The sequence below is a fragment of the Rhinatrema bivittatum genome, chromosome 3 (genome assembly GCF_901001135.1).
Source record: "Rhinatrema bivittatum chromosome 3, aRhiBiv1.1, whole genome shotgun sequence".
Lineage (NCBI taxonomy): Eukaryota > Metazoa > Chordata > Amphibia > Gymnophiona > Rhinatrematidae > Rhinatrema > Rhinatrema bivittatum.
The window spans coordinates 28,256,390-28,282,706 of record NC_042617.1 but is presented as its reverse complement, the minus strand read 5'-3'; the positions used below and the strand labels follow the sequence as shown (position 1 = coordinate 28,282,706).

Here is a 26,317-nt window from a genome sequence, read left to right as displayed (position 1 = left end):
TCAACAATTGGAGGACATGATTAAGTCTCTTGGTGAGAACAAGGTCCATAAGTTACCGGAGGATAAGCTCAGGATGAGAGGATCCTTTCCCCAGCGATCGAGGTTCCGAGGGAATCACCATTTTCGTTCTTCCCAATCCTCCGGGTCCTCGTCTCGTCAGGGTCCTAGCTGGCAACATTCCTGGAATTAGTCCTTTCAAGGCCGATGTCCTGGCAGGGACAGAGCCCCACAGGCACATGGGGGTCTCATGTCCACACAATGAAGCGAGGCCGATTCACTCCTCCATACTGAAGATAGGGGGCAGGTTGTCCCTTTTTCTAGGGGAGTGGACCAATTTGACCTCCAATCAATGGGTCCTAAATATAATAGAACACAGCTATGCTTTAGATTTTGCTCTGGGAGCGATACCTGGTTTCCCTGTGCTCTTACCAGCAAAAATGTCTGGCTGTGCATAATACCCTAGGACGTCTACAGGACTTGGGCGCCATAGTACCAGTACCCACAGAACTCAGGCAAGATTGCTACTCCATTAACTTTGTGGTACCCAAAAAGGAAGGCACTTTCCGACCCATCCTCGACTTAAAGAGAGTCAATTAGACTCTAAGTGTGCCTCTGTTTTGCATGGAAACTCTTCGCTCTGTGATAACGTCCGTTCACAGGGGCGTGTTCTTAGCATCTCTAGACCTGACAGAAGCATATTTGCACATACCCATCCATCCCGACTATCAAAAGTATCTGCGGTTCGCAATCCTTGGACATCACTTTCAATTTTGTGCACTGCCCTTTACTCTGGCGACAGCGCCCAGGGTGTTCACCAAAGTAATGGTGGTTGTAGCAGCGGCTCTCCGGAGAGAGGGTATACTGGTACATCCCTACCTGGATGATTGGCTAATTCTAGCGAAATCGGAGGACCTTTGCCGGAAGTGGGTTCAGTGGGTCCTACAACTGTTGAACTCATTAGGCTAGGTTGTCAATCTGGACAAGAGTCATCTAGTTCCTTCCCAGTCCTTGGAATTTCTGGGTGCTCGGTTCGACACACTCTTGGGCAAAGTTTTTCTTACCGAGGAGAGACTTACCAAGGTTCAAACTCAAGTGGAGTCTTTGCAGTCCATGCCTCGTCCCTGAGTCTGGCATTATTTACAAGTTCTAGGTTCGATGGCTTCCACTCTCTGTTGCGCCCGTCGTTCACAGATGGCTGTGACCTCTGTTGCTCACCTCTCTTTTCCCTGCACCAGCGATTCTCAAGAGCCTGGCAGCCTCAACCTGCAAACACCGCCTTCCTCAGTGTCCCTGGAACAGCGTGGGCGATCCCGGCAGCATGCACCCGCCAGGCCCTCTCTTATTCATGTCATGGTGGGGACCTTGGGGGCGCCCCCTCTGCATGACATCACCCGTCAAGCGTATTTAACCCTTCCTGCCTATGCTTCCTACTAGTTAGCAAGGACTTCCTTCCTGCTTATTCCACTCTGTTTGGAGACGCTTTGCTTCGCTACACTGAACTTGCTACTGTCTGGAACCTTGAACGCCTTAGGTACCCGCTCCTTGGGGGCCTTGTCACGTTCGGGCTATCCGCTCCTCGGAGGGCCCTCTGCCTGCAGTATCCAGCTTGTTCAGCTTTGTGAGTACGCTTCTTGCTATCATCATCTTACTGAAGGAACTGCCGGTGTACCCCATGCCTCGGGCCACTACCGTGCTCATCCCACCTATTATCTTCTACACTTCAGAGTGAGTACCATCATCTACATTGCTCTGCTGATCTCCGCACCTCTCTGTTCCACTGCTGTGCTGATTCTCGGCGTACTCTGCGCAGCAGCCCACTACCGGATCTATTCAGAGAACTGAACCATCGGGAGAGGAGCTCCCCGGCGTACCCCGCTCTGCGGACCACTACCGGGATTACATCTAGAGCTTCATCACTACTCCAGACTGAGCTTTCCTTTCACTTGGTGGGTTTTCCCCACATTCCAGTCTAATAAAGTCTCTATACTGTCTGTGTCCATCTCAGCTGAGGCCACGCCTAACGTAGTGAGTCCCCGCAGGGCTCCTCCCTGTGGGTGGAGTCATCTGTCACTTCGATCAGGGGTCCACAACCACACCAAATTATAACACTCTTGATCTGGTCCTATGGGCCTTTGCACATATGCGTCCTCTTCAGTCAGCCTTACTCTCCCGTTGGAATCTGCTCTCCGAACAGTTTCATCTTCTCCTGCCACTGATGGACTCGGTGCATTCCAGTCTTATTTGGTGGCTCCTCCCGGACAATTTGCGTCGAGGAGTGGACTTAGATAGTCCCTCTTGGACAGCAGTAACCACCGATGCCAGCCTCTCAGGTTGGGGAGCAGTCTGTCGGGGGAAAGTGGTGCAAGGACAGTGGTCAAGAACGAGTGGAGGGCGTGGATGCTCTGATCCTTCCCTGGCCAAAGGACATTCTGTTGTATGTATTTCCGCCTTGCCATTGGTCAGCAAGGTTCTGCGCTGCCTCGAAGCTCATCTTAGTGAAGTGATATTTGTGGCGTCAGAGTGGCCTCGTTGCCCATGGTTTGCGGACCTCGTGAATCTAGCAGTGGACAGACCCCTGAGGTTTTGTATGTCTCCGAGTCTTCTGCACCAAGACCCTGTTTATTTACGAGAGGCAGATCGCTTCTGACTAATGGCCTGGCTTTTGAAAGGCGGAGATAAAGGAGTAAGGGTTACGCAGATGCAGTGATTGCCACGCTCTTACAATCCCATAAGCCTTTACCTCCATGGCGTACATAAGAATTTTGGGGTGTTTTAGAGACCTGGTGTCTGGACCACGAGTTGGAGCCATCCAGGGCTTCGGTTGTGGATGTTCTGGCCTTTTTTCAGGCAGGTCTAGCTAAGGGGTTGGCATTTAATTCCCTACAAGTCCAGGCGGTGGCCCTTGGTTGTTTTCAAGGTAAAGTGCAGGGCGTTGTCCTAGCATCCCATCCAGATGTGGCTCGTTTTCTGCGTGGAGCTAAGCAGTTGCGTCCTCCAGTTTGGAACCCCTGTCCTTCATGGAAGGTAAATCTGGTACTCCGTGCCCTTTGTTATGCGCTTTTGAGCCGTTGAAGTGAGCAACCCTGAAGGATCTGACATTAAAGGTCGTCTTCCTCGTAGCTATCTCCTCAGCAAGGCGTGTATCAGAGCTTCAGGCCTTAACTTGCAGGGAGTCCTTCTTATGGATTTCTGAGGCAGGGTCTCCCTGTGGACAGTTTCTTCCTTTCTCCCGAAAGTGGTGTCCTCCTTTCATTTGAATCAGTCAGTGAAGCTCCCTTCCTTTCTTCTACTTCCGAGTCTAGGGATTTAAGGAAGTTAGACGTGAAACGAGTGTTGTTGCTTTACTTGGAGGTTATGAACAGTTTCTTTCTCTCGGACCATCTTTTCATCCTGTGGAGTGGCCCCAGGAGGGGTCAAAAAGCTTCAAGGGCCACTATTGCGTGCTGGCTAAAGGAAGCTATTGTTTCTGCATACCTAGTTCAGGGCCGTCTGATCCCGGTGGGCCTTCGGGCTCATCCTACTCGATCGCAAGCGGCCTCGTGGCGGAATGTCAACAGGTGTCGCCGCAGGAAATTTGCCGGGCGGCTACTTGGAAATCTACACACACTTTGCCAAGCATTATCGCCTGGATGTCCGGGCCCCAGAGCTCGGTTCCTTCGGGGCGAGTGTGCTCCGAGCGGGACTCTCTCAGTCCCACCACGGTTAGGGAAGCTTTGGTACATCCCAGGAGTCTGGACTGATCCGGGTACGTACAGGGAAAGGAAAATTGGTCCTTACCTGCTAATTTTCGTTCCTGTAGTACCACGGATCAGTCCAGAGTCCCGCCTATTTCGGAGTTGGGGGAAACGGAGAGTCCACCCGGCCGGTAGTTATTCATATTCTGCAGATTTCTCGAATGTTCTTATAGTGTATGCCCCAGGTAGTGTATGCCCCAGGTTGTGAGTATGGGCATGGTTTCGTTAATTACGTTATAGGTTTTCATACCCTCTGCTCTTCGGGGGGAAGTTTTGATACAGTGGACGTTATGGTTTAACCTTTCTGCTTGGGTACAGTGTAATACTGACAGACTCTGGGTGGCACCTCAGGGTATAGGGCAGAGTCCATTCAAACTTCTCTGTCTCCATCTGCTGGAGGGGAGGCAAAATCCAGGAGTCTGGACTGATCCGTGGTACTACAGGAACGAAAATTAGCAGGTAAGGACCAATTTTCCTATAGACATTCACAAGTACCCCTCTTAAGAGAACAGTGAGAAGTGTTGTTGTCTCCACAGGGACTGCCTGCAGCTTCCCAGATTTTGGTAGCATGCCATGTTGATTCTGTGTATGTTGCTACGTTACTTAGTTTACATAAGACTTGAATAACATGAATACCATGTACCAATGCCAATTCAGTGTGTGCCCAGAGGAGTTACTCTAGTGATGAGATGTCGATAATTCTTTGAGATTATATCTCATTCATCCAGTCGAGATACATGCTTTTTAATACCTCTGAAGCAATCACACCTTTTGGGCATGTATGTGCGCAGAGTATTGGAGGCCAGATATCATGGCTCCCTGATCAATTCTTGTTGGCAAAGAGGAAACAGATTGAGGTTTCGAAGAATGGGAGAAAAATAAGAAACTAGGAAAAACTGGCAATAACTATCTGTTTTTTTCTGTTTTCCAGGGAACTGAGAACCAAGCTAAGCCCTAACTTGCCTGTGGTACGTCGTGGTAATGTTCATTATGTTGCATGCAGAGATTAACACTATTCTTTTTTTGTCAACCAGATTCACTTGATGTGGGTTAATTTTAGTTTTAAAAACATAAGAAAATCTGTGGAAAAATACAAATGCAATGGACCAGGTTTTCATAGAACAATTTCAAGAACTATTATTTCCAGACATCTTGACTGTGTGCTGGATCTTGATTTTCCTTAATTAGCTTATCTTGAAGCTGTTTGTGTGTGTGTGTGTGAGTGTGTGTATATACGCATGTAACTCCCAACGCAGACACTCCTTAAGATGATGGGCCATGCACTCAATACTGAGGCCGAGTCCTGGTCTTCTCTCTATCTGCTCTGAATGCAGGTTCTTCGCTGAGGGGAAGGGTAAACCTCTAAGACCTTAGGCGTTTCGTATAACCTGGTCTTCCGAATGCTAATAAAGAAGCTGGACGCTGTGATGATGTTGCATCATAAAAGTTTACTGAAGTAGTAGTTCAACATGGATAATATGGCACTTGATAAAAATCTCTCAGGTTATCTCCTTAATGCAACAAAAAGCAGTAAATATGTGAATGTGGTCTCTTAATCTCTCCCTCGGGGTCCCATCTTTAGATGGAATATGAGTCTGTCCTGGGCAACTCTGAAAAGAGTCCTTCTATTGCCTTAAGGATTCCCCTTGGAACCGCTGATTGCTGTTGAATGCGTCTGTTTTCTCCTCTCCTCTCCTCTTGTGCCTTGTGGGCACCTTCTCAGCCTTTTGATTTTAGGGAGCACCAGTGATTTTGGCTCAGTTCCTCCTTTCGTCTCCAACTTGTAGTACCAGTGGGGTATTCACTCCTCCTACAGCTAATCAGCAGGGTAAGCCCTCAGACTGAGGGACACAGGGATAACTTTTAAAAAAAACCCCTCAAATCTCCCTCCTCCTTTGGGTAGGGCATGTGGATAGTATTTTCTTCCATACCAAAAAAAAAAAAAATCACACCAAGTATAAACATTCAAACTTGAGATACGGATGATCATCCACTGTCTGTGTGAGTTGGAAATAAATCTCGGAACTGATTAGGATTTCCTCAGCCAAGGCCTCAGGCCTGTCCTATGAAAACTTTAGGGAAGTGAAAGGAAAAGCTCCCACCTTTTCAGTTCCAAAGTAAAAAAAAAAAAAGTCACAGAGAGGCCAGGGGTCCCTTGCTAATACGTGAGCAGGAATAAACCTGCAGCAGGGGTTGTGCTGTGGCAGAGGTGGTTCATTCCTCTACTCGTTTCAGGTACATAACACAGAGAGTACATCCCCTACTAAAAATAACATAACAGTATGTAACTGTAGGGGCATCAGTAATCTATTCATAGAATTACCTCATACATTAACTCATATAATGCACACAATTTCTCAAATGCACATCATATTCCCTGTTGTTTTTATGGTGGTTTTAAATGTGTATGATGAATGTTTGGTACGGTGTATGAATGGTGAGATGGAGTGATTGTGATTGGATGAAAAAAAGGGGGAGGGAGTTGATAATATGTGTATGGGTTTTGATACGAGTATATTAGGGAATGTGGTTCTAATGTTATAAAGATGTCTTATACCTTCCGATATGTCCCTAGATATTTTCCTGTGTAATATGATTTTGTGGACTAATGTATAAATGATTATTGTATACAGTTTTTGTGGGTAATTTTGAAATAACAATAAATATGATGTGCATTTGAGAAATTATGTGCAATTATGAGTTAATGTATGAGGTAATTCTATGAATAGATTACTGATGCCCCTACAATTATATACTGTATGTCATTCCTCTACTCTACAGTACATGATTATACCGCATACTTGATAAAAAAAAATCCTTTCATTGTCTGCAAAGCTAAGCACACAGGCATTACAACATCAAATTTGAACACATCTGGCTCTGCAGATGAAAGAAAATTCTTTTTCTGTTCTTAAATTAATTAAAATGAATGATTCAGAAGCGTGGGAGAAATAACTTTTAGATGAATATATTTTACCAGGAATTCCTAGGTAAAAAACTCAGCAGAGAAAGTATTGGGGTTATTGATGCTCAGGAAGCTGTGCGGTTTGCTTTTAAAGCAAGGATTGCTAAACCTCTCCCCTAGTTCTAGGGAGAAGAGGTGGACCTTGCTTGGTAGAGACGTCTATCCAGCCTCTGGGCGGTGACGGCACTTGAGCCACTCAGGCAAGCTCTCTGGGGAAGGGGCTAATTAAAGGTGGTAAAAATGAGGCTGGCCCAGTGGCTCTGCTGTGTACACAGGGGGCCTGAGCTTGACTCCCAGGCCCGATCTTCTGCTCCTCAGGCCAGCTGGGACTGGGGATCTTCCAGAGGGAGTGCAGCCCTTCGGGGGGGGGGGGGGGGAAGAGGGGCAGGGAGCCCCAGTCATCGCACAAGGGTGAAACATAATTACCAGATTTAGGGCTGGGCCCTCCAAAACAGTGGGAAAAATGCGGTGGAAAAAAGACTGCGTAAACATACTTCTAGTTATTTATTTATTTGTAGCTACCATAAACAGCCCTCAACACACAGAAATATGTCCCAGCCATCTGGGACTCAAGTCAATAACTTCCTTCTGGACAAAAAGCAGCAGATCTAAAAAATTGACTAAAAAGTGAAACAAAAGGCTGTCTCTGATCTGCATTCCACTTCTCTTACCAGAAGAAGGGCTCATAATAAATATTGATTCCTCCTTCCTTAGCACGGCCTCAATTCTGAGCAGGCAAGTTGTGTAGCCACGGGCGGGCCTGGGTGGGCCATGGCCCACCCACTTTGGGCTCTGGCCTGCCCAATCAGTGTTGCCTAGCAGCCCAAGAAGAGAGGCCTTGTCGCAGGGCTACAGCAGACACACAAGGCATGCACGTCCAGGGGAGCAGCGACAGAGAAGAGGAGGAGGCCCGTGAGGCCGCCGATGGACCCCCCCCATCTCATTGGGAGCAGGAGAAAAAAGAGGTCAGAGAAGCCGATGGTGGACTCCATCCCACTGGTGGCTGAGACGATGAGGAGGCCAGGGAGGATGCCAGTAGAACCATCCCATGGTTGGTCGAAGAGAAAAATATAATCTAACTGGGAAGGAGCCCATTCTCCTGCTCCTCTAAGTGTACCGACCCTGTGGCATTCAAAATATGTGCAGCCAGTAGATACTCAATGCTGATCTCATGCATTGCAAGATCAGCACAGAGGAAGTACTAGCCCTTTCTAGGGAGCCTGCCTCTGTTTGTGTGTGTGTGAGTGAATGGGAGCCTGCCTGGGTGTGAGGTGTGTGACTCTGTGTGTGTGTGTGTGTGTGTGTGTGTGTGTGTGAATGGGAGCCTATTTGGGGGGAGATGTGACTAGGAGCCTGCCTGGGGTATGTGTGAGAAAGAGAGAGAGCATATGGGTGGGAGAACCTATATGTATGTTGTGAGAGAGAGAGCATATGGGAGTGAGAGTCTGTGGGTATGAGGTAGTGGGATCCTGCGGGTGAGAGAGAACATGCAAGAGTGGGAGCCTGTGTATGTGTGTGTGTGTGTGTGAGTGGCATCCTGCATGGGAGAGCTTATGAGAGTGAAAACCTATGTGTATGTATTTATGGAGTGGGAGTCTGCATGTGAGAGAGAGCATGTGAGTCTGTGTGTTTATGTGGAAATATGAAAGTGTATGTGAGAGAGCATGTAAAAGTGAGAGTCTGGGTGTGTCTTGGGGGAATTGGGAGTCTGCATGTGAGAGACAGCATGTGTAAGCCTGTGTGTGGGTGTGAGAGAGAATGGCAGCCTGCATGTGACAGCATGTGAGAGTGAGAGCCTGAGACTGTATATATGTATGGGAGTAGGAGTCTGCATGTGAGGGCCTGTGTGTGTGTGAGAAAGTATGTAAGAGTGAGAGCCTGTGTCTGGGAGGGGGGAATGGGGGCCTGCATGTGAGAGACAGCAGGTGAGAATAAGAGTGAGGGCCTGTGTGTATGTGTTTTTGGGAATGGGAGCTTGTAAGAGCATGTGAGAGTCTGTTTGTGGGGGGGGAGGGGGGAGTGGGAGCCTGTATATGACATTGTCGTTGGATTACCCTAGGTACCTACCTAAGTCCCGCTGGCCCCTAGAACCCAAGGGCTCAACCTGCAGGGCTCATCCTGCCACAGGGCATTTCCACCAACTGACAGGATGGACCTAGTGGGCTTGCTCAGTAGATGGCACCAACCTCCCCTCCGTATCAAGGGTTCACAATTCTGATAGGATTTACAGGAGAACAATTGCTTTTAATTACTTCCCATTGCTGATTCAATCAGCCCATTTTGCTTTGTTAATAAGACATGGAAGGGGACCTGGGTGTTGGAGTCAATGCTGGTCTTCATAAGAATCATAGAGGAAGATGACAAGGGTGTGTTCACAGAAGGAAAGGATATAAAACAAAATACAATGAATAACTAAATAAAGGTCTGAAATGTCTACCAGTGGAGGTGCTAAAGACCAGTAACAGATTCTGGCACCCTTGGGACTGCTACGTAGGGCCGTGATAGAAAAGGGATTGAAAGTTCATGTAGAAGTCTCAGGGAGGGGGAGGGGGTGTAGCTGGTGTTGGGTTGAATATGGGAATTTATATTCTCGTCTACCTAAAGTGGAAGAATTTCAATTGGGCAAACTAGATGGACCAAGCTGATCTTTTTTGTGCCTGATCATTTACTATCTTACTGAGTTTCTTATTTACTATGTTATTGAGTTTCTTCCTCCAGTACAAAATAATTTCCTTTTAATTGTGTATGTGATCAACAGCTATTACCAATAAACCAGTTTCCTTTCACAAGCAAATGTACTAGACAAAGAGCTACTGTTGAGCAGTGCCTTGCTGTACAGTGATTCGCTGTTGATGATAGAACAAACACGAGATGCACACAGATCCCAAATTCATCCCTTACTGGAGCTTCAGAGAGATGCCGAGCTGGAATTCCTGAACATTCGTTACCCGCCCCGAACGTGGGGAGGGCGGGTAACAAGTATTTTAAAATCAATCGATAAGAACCCCAGCCCCCAGAGCAGCACCAGACATCCTGGTCACCCGCCCCCCCCCCCCCCCCCCCACGTTTCCAGCAGGGGGGGGGACATTCTTGGAGCAGCACCCTGGTTCCTGAGCTGCAGAACAGCCTCCCAGGTCTTGGTGGTCGCAGATCCTACGAGATGTACCTGTAGCAACGTTGTAGGAGTGGGGCCAGACTGGCAGCTGCTTATCTTATCTGATACTTTCTGACCCGCTAGGACATTTAAATTTGCCTTTCCCTGCCCTGGTTCACAGTCCTACTCTATGTCCCCTCAGCCTCTGTTTTCTTTCTGTTTCAGCTCCTTTCTTCCTATTATGGCTGCCTTTACGGTTGAAACCTTGACGATTGTAATAATTTATTCCTGAGAATGATCTACTGAGAGCTTAACTTGTTGCTGCTTGATGCAGCTTCACTTGGGGAGCAGATACTTTTAGGGGATATTAAACTTTTCTTCCCTGACATTTCTAGTCCGTTGGGAAATTAATGGGTCTTTTCTGTGATGATTCCTCTGTTCTGTTGGGCGATTAATCTTTAACTCGGGAAACGCTATTTAAGAGTCTGGTTCACTATGGATTGTCTCCCATTCTGTGTCTAGGGGGTAAAAAATCTGAGTGAATCAGGCCCTTCTTCTGAGGGTGAATCTATCATTCTTGAGAGAGTCTAGTGGGAGACAAATCCTTTATTTCAAGAGCACAAACTGTTTAATCAATTGTACAATTAACCCTTTATTTCTGGAGGCTATGAGCTATTGGAAGATGAATCCTTTGCTTTTGGCACTCTAATCTCTTTTGAAATGCCTTCCACCTAGATTTATAGAAATGCACCATATATGGGAAATAATATTTTTTTTTTTTTGTGGACTGTTTACTCTGGGCAAATCTTTTCTTATTGGATTTGACTGGAGATGAACCTTCCTAGCTGAAGATTTAGTTTAATGCATTGGAAAATCATTCATTTATTCCTGGGAATGGTTTAATACCTTGAGAGATTAAGTTTTTACTCCTGGTGACTAAAACTTTCAGAGATGAAACCTTTATTCCCTGTGATTCGAATCTTCTTGAGGGTGAATGCCGCACAACTGGAAGATTCATTTATTATCCATGGAAATTCTGATAAAAAAAACAAAACATTCTAAGATAAATATATTATATCAGCAACCCAGCTTTAATTTATTGAGAGGGCAAATTTGTAACTTTTGGAGATTAATACTTCATTCCAGAAGATTCTATTGACAGATTACCGGTATTTCTTTATTTCTGAAAACTCTACTTAATCAACTTGTTCATAAGGCATTCATTTCTAGTGCCTTGTTCATTTTTGGATGAGTTCTTTAGACTTTCATTAATTAAGAAATAATCTCTTGTTTTTGGATTTTACTTAATTTGTTTGGGAGGCAGATTCTTTATTTCTGGAATATGGTTGCTCTTTTGGACGTTGATTACTAAATTCTTGGACATGCGCTGTTTATTCCTGGACAAATCAGAAAAGTCCTGCAGAATTGGCCTTTGCTTTCTAGCATGAGGGCCTATAGGTCTTGCTCCTTCTGTGCCAGCTCTCAGCCTTGGAGGACAAAACAAGAACTTGATGTAACAGAACCTAGACCCCTGTTTGATAAATCTGTCAATGTGGTTCATCACAGCTCATTCCCACAGAAGATAAATATATTGCCACAAGAAAATCATGAAACTTCATGTTAATTCTATTGATATTATCCCGTTACGTTGCAGTGGCATGGCTGCGCCAAGAGAAGCGCCACTGCATTCTTCCTTACTCAACCTTGTTTAGAGAGCCTCCAGGTCTCCACTGGATGGCCCTAGTCCTATCCTGGGGTAAATGAGTCAGGAGAAGAGGCGTACCGGTCTGACTAGCGCCCCTCCGAGGCTTGTGGAAGTGGTGAGCTCCTCTCTGAGTAAGGGAGGGTGAGTTTTTGTGTTCGAGTTGGAGAGTACGGATCTTGTTAGTGGTTCTCTGTTATTTTGGTTGGGCCCTCCAACCTAATCACAGTTGAAAAGGTTCTCCCTTATCAGGAAGGTTCTGCCCAGCTCCTGGATTCCGGTGACAGACTGAAGCTTTCTTTGGGAAGTCATTTTGTCTCCCCGGGTGGTCAGAGAAGGGACAGAAGTGACTCATTCCATTGGAGACTCAGAAAAGAGTTTTACCCTTTTTGGTTTTGTGATTAAATCCTACTTTGGTGTTTTTTTTTCTGAGTTGAGGCAGGAAATTTGGAGCCACCCTACCTTGCCCAGAGCTTGGGGAATGTAAAGACTTATTTTCTCAGCCTGGGATTTTTCATCCAGAGAAGTCCGGCAGCAGAGTGGAGAGGAGAGCAGGAGTGAGGAGACCCCCCACTGGAGTCTTCGCCCCGGGCACGGGACAGAGACTGGTTTGTGAAATAGCTGGAGACCCTCTGGAGCTCAGGTACTGTTTTGGGGAAAGGGCTTCCACCACAATTAAGATACCCCACCCACCTGGGACATTTATCTATCCTCTTCCTGGAGGGTAAGAAGTTCTCAGGGTCCAGACTAAGGGACACTTCCACAGAGGAGCATACAGTGGGACTCTGTATGGACACTGAGTATTTTTGACCAGTGAGTGCAGCCTGTTATTTCCAGAGTATCGAAGAGCTGACAGTAATACACAGGGAAGAGGTTCCACCTACAGCTCAGGATAACCTTCCCCCCCTTTACAAAAGAAACCCCACCCTGAGACTCTACAATTGGGACTTAGCCCCCCAGTAAAATTCCCTAAACACCCTGAATTGGGGGTTACACTTGTGCAGATAAAGGTCACATTATGAGGGCAACGTTCAAAAGCCATATAACCAAATAATTGGCTGTCTAAAACTGCCCGCCCTGTGTTTTGAGTAAAAGTAGATGCGTTATTCCCCAGTACATATACTTTTACCTGCATTTTTGTGGACATTTTCCCTGGGCAGGGTTAGGTTGCGGGATGCAGCAGTGCATGTGGTTTTTGTATTTTCACCTGCTTGCATAGCTTTGACATTTTTCCCAATACAACTAAGACCTGTGGGCAGCCTATGTGAGGCCGCTCTGTGGTTTATTGGTCATGCCTGTTCAGTTGGCTGCTGCAAAATAAAATCACTGTTCAGCTTCTATCCATGAATTGGCCCCATTCACTGTTTATATGTGTGTAGAAAGGGTGGAGAATACAAGTGTGAGCGTGTGAGAGAAAAGGAGTAAGGTTGTAAATTAGAATAAAACTAAGCTTAGAAAAAGGTAAAAGCGATGGTGTGCATGTTTCATCTGCTAAGGTAGGAGTTAGGATAAGTCAAAGCATTTTTTAAAAGTAGCAAAAGTGGCGCTGACCCTCTAAAAGTGATTTTTGAATGGGGGACGTTAACCAGTGCTTAAAATGGAGGAAGCTTGTTACATTTTATAGTCTGCAATATGATAGAATAAAAAAAGAGAGTTTGTTCTAACTGGCCTTTCTATGTTTTCATAAGCTGATAGCATTATCAAATTTTAAACAGGTCAGAATTGCTCCCAGAGGAAGTAAGGGGAGTTGTATTTATAATAATAATTTGGATTTTTAGCTTGCCTTTCCAGCTAATGCTCAGGATAGCTTACAGTATTATTAGAATTCGGATACAATAATTCCCTTGCACAAAGAGCTTAGGAGTAGATTTTCAAATAGCGCGCGGGCGTACATGTGCTTGCGCTACCCAGCGAGTACACATGTACACCCAATTTTATAACTTGCGCACGCAGGTGCGCACGTGTTACAAAATCAGGGGTCGGCGTGCACAAGGGGGTGCACAATTGTGCATCTTGCGCACACCGAGCAACGCGGCCTTCCCCCATTCCCTCCCAGGCCGCTATGAAATCGGAGCGGCCTGGAAGGGAACTTCCCTTCCCCCTAACCTAACCTTCCCACCCCTTCCCCTAACCTTTGCCCCCCCAGCCCTACTCTAACCCTCCCCAAAAATTGTATCTCACCTTTTGCGCCTGCCTCAGGTTGCGCGCGCCGGCGGCCTGCCAGCACACGATCCTCCAACACAGCGGCAAATAGCCACTGAGTCGGAGGCCTCTGGCCTCGTCCCCGGACCGCCCCGCCCCGGACCGCCCCGCCCCGGACCGCCCCTTTAGTAAAGCCCCGGGACTTACAAGCGTCCCGGGGCTTTACGCGCATCGCCGGACCTATTGAAAATAGGCCCGGCGCGCATACCCCCCCCCCCCCCCCCCCCCCCCCCGGATTTATGCACGTAGGGCTTTTAAAATCCGGCCTTTACAGTCTAAGTGGATACATACATAAGAAACTAGGAGATAAAGCAACTTGTAGGATGGTGGGGGCAGTGGGATAAACCCTAGTTTCCCTGGTTCTCAGCCCATTCCTTCTCCAGAGCTCCAGCCTAAATTTCATCCCATTTTGATTAAATGTATTCATATCTGAGAACTCTGGGAGATCAATAAAAAAAAGGCACATTTGTATTTTGGTTTATCAGTTATTCTGGACCTGTTTGTTGGTGGATTGGAGGATATCAGTAGAGCGTCCACAGTGACAACGCCTCCTGCATGCAGAAAATATCTTTTTTCAAGTTCTTTTGACAAAAGGGATTGATATTCAAAAGAGTTATGTGATTTAAATTGGCTTTCAGACACACAAATCAGTTAAAAATCTCCCCCCCCCCCCCCATCTAAAATTTGAGCACACAAAACACCTCAGTGAAAATGGGAAAGGAACGTTTCTTGTGGACTTGTGAGATAAGATGAAGACAGAATTAGATGTGAATCTCATTGCAGAGGCCTTTTACAAATGTTTTAGTGGAATAAAAGAGCTTTCATCAAATATGTCCTGAGAGAGACCCGGTACAAATTCCATCTAAAGGCATCTATCTCTCCATATAGGGCATTTAAAGCACAGATAGCAGTGTGAGGATGGCTGAGCAAAATATCACTCTCTGGAGTCAGGAAACACGCTGACTCTAGCTTTTCTTCCTGCAAATTCACTTTCATGCCATTAACAGCACTCCAGTAATAACATCGACTGCCTACCTTTGCAGTTCACTTCTAATTTCTTCAGCTTAAGTGAGAAATATTTACAGGAGCTGCCTTCTCCTGCAGAGGTAGGGGCTTCCTGAACCCAGCTGGGCTCACATTCTTATTCTCCTCCCAGCAGGGTCCCGCCCACAGAGCTCTCTCCTTCTGTAGGCATTAAGGTGAATCAGGCTAAATGCCTAGTCCCACACATGTAAAGGAGGGGGAAAACAGAGTCATTTCATCACATCCCCCCCCCCCCCACACTCAGCTTGGACCTGTTGGTTCAAGCGTTTTCCACTCCCCCTGGATCCCATCCAGGGAAGTGCTTCACATCCCAAAATCCCTTCATCTAACCTCCATCATCTAGGTTTGGGATTGGGGTTCTAGGGTCAGGCTCACCCCCACACATTAGGGTTAGCCCAGACAACATTAATACCACCCACTGCGCCATTTGCCCAGTGTCCACACACAATCTTTTAATTGAGTCCATTGCTGGCTTCGGGTTCCAATTCCACCCTAGTGGGACTCTTTGGATTGCCTGTAGGACTGGTATTGAGTACTCTCCGGTGACTTTTGCCTTCTCTGCACCATCACGATCACTGCCCACTGGCGATTCCAGCGTGCCACTCGCTGACTCCTTGTCAGTGCTACTCATTGGTTCCTATGTAGCCCCTCTTGCTAGGGTCTCTATGCCCCCTTTCTCAAGACTCTCCGTGGCCTCCCCTCCTGGAGTGCCTCCATCTGGCTTCTCTGCAGCCCCTCTCACTGGGATCTCCAAAGTCTCTGCGGCTTTTCTATCTGGCCCCTTGGCAGTGCCTCTCTCAGGGTCCATCATTCTGTACTATAAATTCTGTATTATTACACTGTGGAGTTGCCGTTTGAATATAAAAATTGTGATTGCATCAAAGATTTTATAACTTAAAATTTTATAACTTAAGTCTTAATGACTTAAATGTTTTAAATATGTCTCTTGATTTGTATGTTCATTTGTACTCCACTATGAACTGTGGAATATGTGGAATTTAAGAGTTGTCAAACAAATAATTAAATAAATAAACCTCTCAGCGGGCTGAATACCAAGCACTTTCTTTCACTTTTCTCCCCCTGGAGACTTGGGGGTTTGTTTTTTTTTTCTGTGCCCAGCTTAGATAAAATCCCTGACCTGGCACCATATGCGAGGATGGCTGAGCAAAAACCTCACCCTCTGGAGTCAGGAAATCACACTGACTCCAGTTTTTCTTCTTGCAATTTCAAATTAATACCATTAACAGCACTTCAGTAATAACAGTGATTGCCTGCCATTGCAGTACACTTCCAGTTCCTTCAGCTTGTATTGACAGGAGCTGCCTTCTCCTGGGGACCTAGGGGCCTCCTGAATCCGGCTGGGTTCACATTCTTATTCCCCTCCCAGCAGGGTCCCTCCCACAGAGCTCTCTCCCTCTGTATGAGTTAAGGTGGACCAGGCTAAATGCCTTGGCCCGCATATGCAAAGAGGGGGGAAACAGGGTCACTTCATCACAAGCAGTCTCTGATAGATGTATGAAATGTGTTACGGACAAGGAGGCACTTGGTCGTGTTTTTTTGGGACTTGTCACAACTTAGTGGTTTTGGGGCAAACTTTCGGATACTAGAGCAAGATAGGTAGAGGAAGTATTTTTTCCATAATCTTTCCCGTTTGCATGTTAAGGCCAAGATCCTAGAGTATATTTATTTATTTATTTATTTATTTATAGTTTTTTATATACCGCCGCTCATCAAAGATATCACGTCGGTGTACAATGAACAGGAACTTACGCCGGAGCGTAAGTATGTATATGTTAGAAAGACATGGCAGGGGCAAGGTGGAAGCCATTCCATCGTGGCTAGAAGAGAGGACTGCAGGGTCGTGATATAGCTCACCCATTGTGGTGCAAAAAAAAATGGCTCAGCAAGGCCACAGTGGAGCCTGTGTATGTGTGACAGCACAGATGTGAGAGAGAGAGAGAGATCCTGTGTATGTGTGACAGCACAGATGTGAGTGAGAGAGAGAGAGAGATCCTGTGTATGTGTGACAGCACAGATGTGTGAGAGAGAGAGAGAACCTGTGTATGGTGACAGCACAGATGTGAGAGAGAGAACCTGTGTATGTGTGACAGCACAGATGTGAGAGAGAGAGAGAACCTGTGTATGGTGACAGCACAGATGTGAGAGAGAGAACCTGTGTATGTGTGACAGCACAGATGTGAGAGAGAGAGAGAGAGCCTGTGTATGTGTGATAGCACAGATGTGAGAGAGAGAGCCTGTGTATGTGTGACAGCACAGATGTGAGTGAGACAGAGAGAGCCTGTGTATGTGTGACAGCACAGATGTGAGTGAGACAGAGAGAGCCTGTGTATGTGTGACAGCACAGATGTGAGAGAGAGAGCCTGTGTATGTGTGACAGCACAGTTGTGAGTGAAAGAGAGAGAGCCTGTGTATGTGATAGCACAGATGTTAGTGAGAGAGAACCTGTGTATGTGTGACAGCACAGATGTGAGTGAGAGAGAGAGAGCCTGTGTGTGTGTGTGTGTGTGACAGCACAGATGTGAGTGAGAGAGAGAGAGCCTGTGTATGTGATAGCACAGATGTTAGTGAGAGAGAGCCTGTGTATGTGTGACAGCACAGATGTGAGTGAGCGAGAGAGCCTGTGTATGTGATAGCACAGATGTTAGTGAGAGAGAGCCTGTGTATGTGATAGCACAGATGTTAGTGAGAGAGAACCTGTGTATGTGTGACAGCACAGATGTGAGTGAGAGAGAGCCTGTGTATATGACAGCATATGTGTGTGAAATTGGGAGAGAGAGGATAGTTTTTCCCCCTTCCACCAATCCACAATAATCTCTGGAAGACTGTAAATCAATCACAACCTTTCCACCCAGAAACCACCGTATTCCAGTGTACCGTAGTGTCTGTCAACAGCTTCAAAATCAATGGTACCACCAGTAAATTGAGATAAAGATACAGAAGAGTTGCAACACGCAGAAGGATGTGTTTTAAACTACCACGAAGAGCAGTGGAAATCAATTTATAAACGACGTCCCGTGGTGTTAGATACCTGGTTCAACTTATTGTGGCAATTTGAGACAAAAAGTGGACTTCAACAGAGAACCCATACGTTTGGAGTGAAGAAGGTGATGCATGGGATGGGCGATGGGAAGAAGAGATCAGAGGAGGCCGTTGTTGAAATTATAAGTAGATGGGGGAATATTTTGTTCATGCCATTGATGACAAGATAGTCCATGTGACTGATGATGAGCAGACTTCAGAGGGGCGTCCATGTGATGGATAAAGGGGAGGAGCTATGCAAATCCGGATGCTATGGATGACGGGGAATAAAAGACTGACGTGAAAGAAGACTTTGACAAAGTTTGCCCATGTGATTGATGACGTGAAAGAAGACTTCAGATGGGAGTCCATGTGATTGATGAAGGGGAGGAGTTATTTAAAAACAGATGACGTGAAAGAAGACTTCATTTGACGACGGCATCCCATAGAACGCGGCTTTTACAATGGTGATAATTTATATGTAAGATCGATAGAGATGGACAAGCTTCTGTGGTTTCCGATATTTTACATTAAGTAATAAAACCATGAAAGAAAGAGTGGTCTTAGTGTGTCTTCAAAAGAAATGAACCGGACGTGAAAGAAGACTGTGGCTTCCGGCGAAGTAATTTCCGGCTCTGACGGTATAAGAGGATCACTCCGGTCGTATGCCATTCTAAGAGCAGACGTAGCTCAATGGGGCTGTTGTGAAATTAAGAAGAAGATGCAAGCCAGGAAATTGAAGAAGGCTCCGTGAAAACGCTCTCACAAGGAGATACTGAAGAATACCCCCTGAAGCAGGACGTTTGTGTCCGAAACACGGTCGTGTCGGGTAAACTACCAGGATTGGAGTAGATGAGTATTAGTGTCCCCTCTGTACCTTTGGAGACTGCGAATATTGTGAGAAAATTGATGATTGACACTGACTTATTGAGATTTGAGTAATTTTAATGTAAGAAAAAAATCCTAACAAAAAATGATACACAATTCAAAAATGATTCACAATTTAAAAATTAAAGCAAGGTGACCCTGTACCATAGTAGAGTCTGTGCCATAATACAGACCCTCAAAGTAAGGGGCCTACATATAAGATAAGAAAACCTTTGAGGTGTTTAAATTTCTGGTGGTACCATTGATTTTGAAGCTGTTGATAGACTGTAAATCAAAACATTCCAGGTATGGAGAGCTGGAGATTTTTTAATCCTATTATTTTAAATTTGTAGGTGTTATTTCATGTGTCTGCTGTTTTGAAATATTTGGTGCTTGGGAAATATTAGACAAAAATTCTGTGAATTTTTCTCATTATTGGATGTTTGTCAGCTGTTTTAATATATTTTGCTTGATGTTTTGTGAAGATGGATGATGCTTCTGTGTTTTCTATTGTTGTACTACATAACACATTTGGTTTTGTTGGGGTTTCCAGAGCATGTGTGTGAGCCAGTGAGCATGTGGTGAGCAAGAGAGAACAAGCGAGCCAATGAGTATATGTGTGAGCAAAAGGACTATATAAGCTGGTGAGCATGTGTGTGAGCATAAGAGAGAGTGATTGAGCATATGTGTGAGCAAGAGCAAGTCATTGAACATTTATATAAGCCAGAGAGTAAGCATGTGTGTGAGTGACAGCATGAGAGACACGTGTGTGATGTAGTGAGTTTGTGTGTGTGAGAGAGCGTGTGAGTCAGTGAGCATGTATGTGAGAGGAAATATAAGGGAGCTTGTGTTAGAATGAACATGAGTGTATATATGAAAGAGAGGAGAAAGTTTACGCATAATTCCCATCCCTGACTAATCCATGATAATCCCAGGATGGCTGGATCTATAAAGTTCCCAAGTATGGAGAGCAGGAGATTTTTGTTAGCTTTAGTTTTAATTATTGGGCATTATTTGGTGTGTCTGTTGTTTTAAAATATGTTATTGATGTTTGGGAAATTAAAAAAACACTGTTATATATTTTCAATCATTGCATCAGCTACTTTCAAATATTTCTTCTTTTGAGAGTATGGTTTTACTATTATGATTGATGTTTTAAATTTCTTGATTTTATTTGACATTTAATGAGGAGTAGTGATGTTTGTTTTTCCATTGTTGCACTACATATGGAGTCTCGCTTGTTATGGTTTTTGTCTGCATGTTTATATTTATACTTTATTATCTCTTTATTCTGTAATTTGGTGAGGGTCTGTCTGTGTTCTGCATGTGTGACTAAAGTGAGGTGTTCTGCTAGGATGTAGTTTCTGTGTCAGGATCTATAACAGATTGGCTTGCTCTGTTTTTCTATTAGCAGGTGTATTGGTTTTTTAGGACCTGGTGTAATAATTGCAGTGTTGTCTTTTTACAGGTAGGATTGCTACTATTTGAACGCTGTCAGTTAGTGCTGTTTTCATCTGGGAGGTTTGCTATATTGTAATTCAGTTTACTTAAAGTTTCAGAGGGCCGAGCCCACACCGGACACACTATACAATAGGCCCAACACCATATGGCTACAGGTGTCTTTTTTGCGGAGTTTTTTGGTTGGTACCACATGTAAATAATATACCTGTTGTAAGTGATATTTTTACTTAGAAGATTGTACTTTGAATGTTCTTTTTCATGGAAAATCTGTTACTATAAATACATAGGGGTACGTTACGCGTGTAACCCCCGAAAACCTACCCCAAACCTCCCCCTGTGCGCCTATCTTGCATAGGCTTCCGGCGCGCGCAAAGGTAGGCGTTAATTTCTGCCGGCGCCGGGGAAGGGCACTGCTGTTAATCAATAGGGAATAGCCACTGCTTTTTACCGGCATCTGTAGCATGGGAACTACTTAGTTTTTGGGTACTTGCCAGGCACTTGTAGCCTGGATTGGCCACTGTGGGAAACAGGATGCTGGGCTTGATGGATCCTCGCTCTGACCCAGTATGGCATGTTCTTATGTTCTTATCTGTGACTCAGTTCTCAAAAAGCCTACGAGTGTGTCCTGATACATTAAAAAAGCAAAAACACCCTGCGCTGCTGTGCTTCTGTCTTTCTCGGAGCACCTTTCACATGATTGCCAATAGCTGGCTAAAACTGGTGGACTGTGGATGAAAAATGAATTTGTTTGTTTCTGTGCTGGCGCTGCTGTTTGACCACTGTTAGAAATCTGGGGCTTCCAGGACTCAGCAATCAAAAGGTTAATCCTCCTCCCGGCATCCTGTGCCGTGGCTCCTTCCTTCCCAGTAAATAACCCCATAAAACTGAATTGCGGTGGGTCCACCTGTATCTCACGCATGCACACTCACACACACACAAGCACACACACACACACACAAGCACGCACATACTCACACTTGTGACAGGAATTACTTGGCAAGGAAAAGAATGTTCCCTGCAAACCGGAATGTTCCGGTAGCTGGGGCTGAAAGAAATGTCACCTGTTGTATATAAAAACCGAATACACGTGTTAAATATCAGTTAAAGCAAAAAAAAAAAATGCCAGGGAACAGAAAGGGACACTTTCAAAGGCTCCTGCTTTGCGCCTGATGGTTTATAAAGGCTGCAGGGTGCTCAGATCGATTCCCCTCCTGCATCGATCCCTTGGGCATCACCTTCTGTAACACGTTTTGCACGCCCTCCCTCTGAAGTGGCTGGCGCGGAGCGACTTTTGTACGTTCAGAGTTTGGTTTTTAACTTGCCTGGTTTCTGTATTTTGTTCAGGAAGGTGGCAGGATGTCCGAGCACAGTTCCTTTGAAAACAAATTTGGACAATACGCCAGTCAGGTAAGTCCAGCGCCGCGCCTTACACTTTCCTGGAACTGGCACATTCTTCCTGTATTATAGCCCCTTGAACCCCGTCAGCGTGGTGGAAGGCCAGGAACGTCTGCCACCCACACATGCATCATTCATCGGGGTCTGCCAAATACAGAAACAGGGCTTCTAACCCCCCAACCTAATTACACACCCTGAACACCTAGCGTAACTAAGAAGAACGTTTGCTTATATTAATCTAATGCTCTTCTTTACAAGTCCTTGATCAAAGATGCAATTATAAAATAAGATATCCGTGGGATGCCACGGAGCCAGCGTTCGCAATTGCCGGAGGGACAGGGTCTCTCGGCCAATGCTTAATGGCTCGTGATGCACGTGAACTGGGGGTCAGAAGGAGCCTCACTCAGTTTGTGATCCCTGGCAAGGTGATATACTACGTTTTTGCTGGACTAGGAAGGAGAGCGAGGTTTGTGTGTGCATGTTTGACAGAGGGCGGGGGGGGGGGGGGGGGGATGTAAAATCAGGATGCTCCTTGGATAGTTATAAAATGATACATGAAGGCTTATGGTGAATTGTGATTCAGCTGGAATTGCACGGTGCAAGAAGGATAGAAATTGTAATTCCAATACGCAATTCCATTTCATCCAGCTACACCAGCTCAGGCAGTACTTGGGGGTTGTTTCCCCCCTACCAGCAGATGGAGGCAGACAAAACTGTTTTTTTGTTTTTTTCTAGTGTGATATCACCGCCACTACGTAGCTCTGGAAAGATCCAGTATTTTCTGCCTCCAGCAGATAAGAAGGTAGATCCTAGATGGTGCAGCTGTTCAGCAGCGGATTAGAAGTTGTTTCAGACCCTGGGCCAGGCCACTGGCTTCGGCCAGCACAGCAAACCCTCTTTATTAGCCTCAAGTCCCAGAGGGAACCAAGAGGAGCTGGAGGGGGCAGGCTATTTAAAAAAATACTTTAAGCAGAAGGGAGCTCGAATTGGCATTTCTCCTGGCCTTGCCTCTCACTTGCCTTTGTTATAGGCAGTCAAAGTCCTTTGTGGCTCCCACACGTTCTGGGCTTTGAAATAAAAAAAGGGGAGGGGGGGGGGAGGGTGTTGTTGTAGAAAATTTGGATTTCAGTACAGACCAGAAGCCCGGCTGAGGGAGGGACATGGCAGATCGATAGCTTACAGCAGGCCTGGCCATGTGCCGGACTCCACTTCTCAGTGAGTGCCGATGTCGGGCGGCGGGGGTCGAGCGCCACGATCGGAGCCTTAGTTAGGAGAGCGGCGGGATAGCAGGGTGCTCACAGGGTGTGCCCCCAGCGGGGCAGGTGTGAGAGCGTGCATCTCACGGCGGCTGGGCCCGCCGCCATTTTGTTTTTTTTCCCTGCATATGGAGAGGTCAGAAATGGGCCACAGACTGGAACCCTGCCTCTTAACTTTTAGGAAAGGACTTAAGACTTGGTTATTCAAGCAAGCTTTCCCAGACACAATCTAATATCACGTCATAGATACAAACCAAAGACTTCAAATATTCAGCCATTAATCATGCCATTTTTACATAGCATTTAATTTATTTGTATACCGTTCAACCGTTTATTCTTTCCTATCTCTTCCTTCTTATCCAAGTTCTGCTACCCTTGTTATTTGTAACTGCTCCTGCGATCACCACAGTTCTAGTTGATGTATTTAATGCACTCCCGTTTCATGTAAACCAGCAAGATATGTGCTCATGATTGCCGGTATATAAAAACCTTAAATAAATAAATAAAATAAATAAATAAAAATGTGGTGTGCACGGGGTCAGGCATGCTGCTCCCCAGGAGGGTCCTCTTGTGTTTGGCCTGCGTGAGCTCCGGTGAGCGATCCAGGGAAACCTCACAAGTGGTGCTGCAGGGGCCTCAGGCTCTTTGCGGTCAGCTGGGAAGGAGCCTGGTAGACCAGCTGACCGGGATTCAATGGTAACAGGCCTGGAGGCACCCATGTTTGCCATTCCTGAGTTCCCAGTCCTTCTTCCTACAGAGTCAGGGGTTGTTGGACCCCTCTACCCCTGTGTTTGGAGCCAGTTGTTTTTTCTTTGCCTCAATGGCGCACGGAGATATTTTGCCGGAGTTCTTCTGTTTTCTCCATCAGACTTTTTGTGCAATCTAAAGGCCTGGGGAGGCCTCTATGTCCACAGTGCTCCCTAAATCTTGGGAGGCCCTTCCTTCATCCTTGGCCTTGGAGGTACCATCAAAAAAGGCTTGGGGTGCCCTGGAGGCCTGGAGCTGCCTTGGGAAGAACCCCAGGAGGGTCTGAGAGGCCTCCAGATGCTGAGAGCTTGGCTTCCTTGGAAGAGGGTGAACTCCCGCCCGGTGCAGAAGAAGATTCAGTTATTAGGCTCTTCCTCTGGGACAAGATTGGGGTTTTACTGTTGAAGTGATCACCTGCTTCTGCATTGAGGACACTAAGGTGGAGGAACCTCCAGTCTGTCATACGACAGGCAGAGAGAAAATGGTCACGACACCCATTGCCTTTTACTACAGATGATTTTGTTTCTCTTCATAATGATTATCAATCGCTTTTTAATAAATTAAAAAAAGAGTTTTACATTAAGCAATTAAGAAATTCATTTAATAAACAAAGGAATTGTTTCTTAAGATAAAACATCTAACTAACTTATTTGGCTTCTGCCCAAATAGAAATTAGTTGCAAAGAATTTGGAATTTTTTTGTGTATCTAAGGCCGACACTTTACTGCAAAATCTAGATACCTCTTTGTTTACTGTTAGAAAATGTACTGCTGTCTGTTCCACTTCCGAACTCTGGGATACTTTTGAATTGCCATCAGCAATAGAAATTGAAAAGCTATTGTATCAGTTAAAGTCCTCTTACTGCCCTTTTGATCCATGTTCAATAGGATTACTAATTTTGGGCAAAGACCATTTCTTGCAACCTATTACTGAGATAATCTGCAGCTCATTAAATGAAGGGTTTTTTCCTGAAGCTTATAATAAAAGCCATTTTAAAACGTGGGCCACTTCCAAAGGATGCCTGTACAAGTTACAAGCCTATTTCCAATTTGCCATCAATCACTAACATTTTAGAAAAGATGTTGCTTCATCAATTAACGGAATTTCTGAAAGAGCTTAATATTCTAAACTTACATCAAAGCGGATTTTGAAAAGGGCACAGTACAGAGACCTTGTTGATTTCTGTCTCTCATTATCTACTTTGTACTGTAGAAACTAAAAGAGCAGTTATAGCTGTTTTTTTGTTAGATATTAGTGCCACCTTCGATACTGTCAATCATCAAAGACTGTTATTATGGTTGCAGGAAACTGGTATAAATGGTAAAGTTATTTCATGGTTCTCTTTGTATTTATTATCAAGAACATTTCAAGTTAAAACCAACCAGCACTATTCTTCAGGGTTTGATTCTGCTTGTGATGTGCCTCAGGGATCAGTTCTGCCTGCAACTTTATTTAATATTTACATCAGTCTTTTGACAGAAATTCTAGAAAAATGCGTCCCTTTTTATAAAATGTATGCGGACGATATTCAGCTGTTTTTTCCAGCCCAAAAAGAAGTTGTACTTATCTTCAATTAATGAATGTTTACAACAAAGACAGTGGTGGAGTAGAGGAGTAGCCTAGTGGTTGGAGGCCACTGTCATTCCTTGTGACTTTGGGTAAGTCCCATCACCCTCTGTTTCCGTCAGGGAAAGCCCCACAATGAGTTGAGATAGGTTCGCTCACTGGTGATCCCTGTAGGCAGCTGCTTGCAGAGTTTTTACTGGGAGTGGGCCAATTAACCATGGACCAATGAGGATAAAATATGCTATGGCTACACCCTGGATGTGTGGCATCTGGCGACAGATGCCATTATTGTTTCCATTTGTTCATCCCCAGTCAAGCAGCGGGCAGTCTGGGAGACCATCCTAAAGTTACAATTACTGCAGGCGATGGTTCCTGTGCCCGTCTCTGAACAAGGCACTGGTTGCTATTTCATGGTATCCAAAAAGGACGGCAGCTTCTCCCTGATTCTAGACCTCAATTGGGTGAACCGCTGTTTGCACATCTCGCACTTCTGCATGGAAACGCTTCAGTCTATTCGTGTGGCAGTATGAAAAGGAGAGTATCTTTGGGTTTGTCAGAAACCTATTTTCAAATTCCGATACATCTGGAGGATCAGCGGTTGCTCCATTTTTGCATGCCGCAGGATCACTTTCAGTTCCGGATGCTACCATTTGGCCTTGTGATGGCCCCATGAGGCTTTACCAAGTTTGTTAGTTGTGGCGGCTTTCTTGTGGCACAAAGGTGTTATTGTCCACTCTTAACTGGATGACTGGCTTATCTGAATAAAGTCCCATGTGGATGCCATTCGAGTGCCAGGCCGAGTGGTTCAAGTTTGAGAAAGTTTGGGCTGGGTCATCAATTTTCCAAAGAGGAAACTTTGACCCTTCCAGTCCCTTCAGTATTTGGGGGCGCTGTTCAATACTCAGGTGCAGTGTGTGTGTCTCATGGACAAACGAGTGAGCAAGGTAATTCAGCAGGTGCGAACATTTGCTGCTATGTGAGCTCCCAAGGCTTGACCTGATGGCAGCATTGATGGACCTTGCCCCCTGGGCTAGGGCCCATATTAGGCTACTGCAAGCCTCCTTTCTGTCACATGGTCTCCCCCAACATAAACAATGGAATTCGCCTTTCCTTGCCAGAGCCCATGGTGCAGATGGTAGACAGTGGTAGACAGTGCCTTCTTATTTGCTGAAAGGGTCAGTCTAAATGCCAGGCTAACCGGTTGGGGGTGCATTGCATGTGCGAGGTGGCTCAGTGACTCAGGGTC

At 45.6% G+C, this 26,317-nt stretch overlaps 1 protein-coding gene across 2 annotated transcripts in view; it reads left to right on the top strand.

Moving 5' to 3' along the window:
- LOC115086740 (calpain-13-like) overlaps positions 1–26,317 on the top strand; it is a 221,206-nt gene that overhangs the window by 124,702 nt on the left and 70,187 nt on the right. For both annotated transcript variants that reach the window (XM_029593020.1, XM_029593021.1), the window contains exons 14-15: positions 4,666–4,702; positions 21,453–21,515. In XM_029593020.1, the coding sequence (XP_029448880.1) occupies positions 4,666–4,702; positions 21,453–21,515 (100 nt within the window). The remainder of the gene's footprint in view (positions 1–4,665; positions 4,703–21,452; positions 21,516–26,317) is intronic.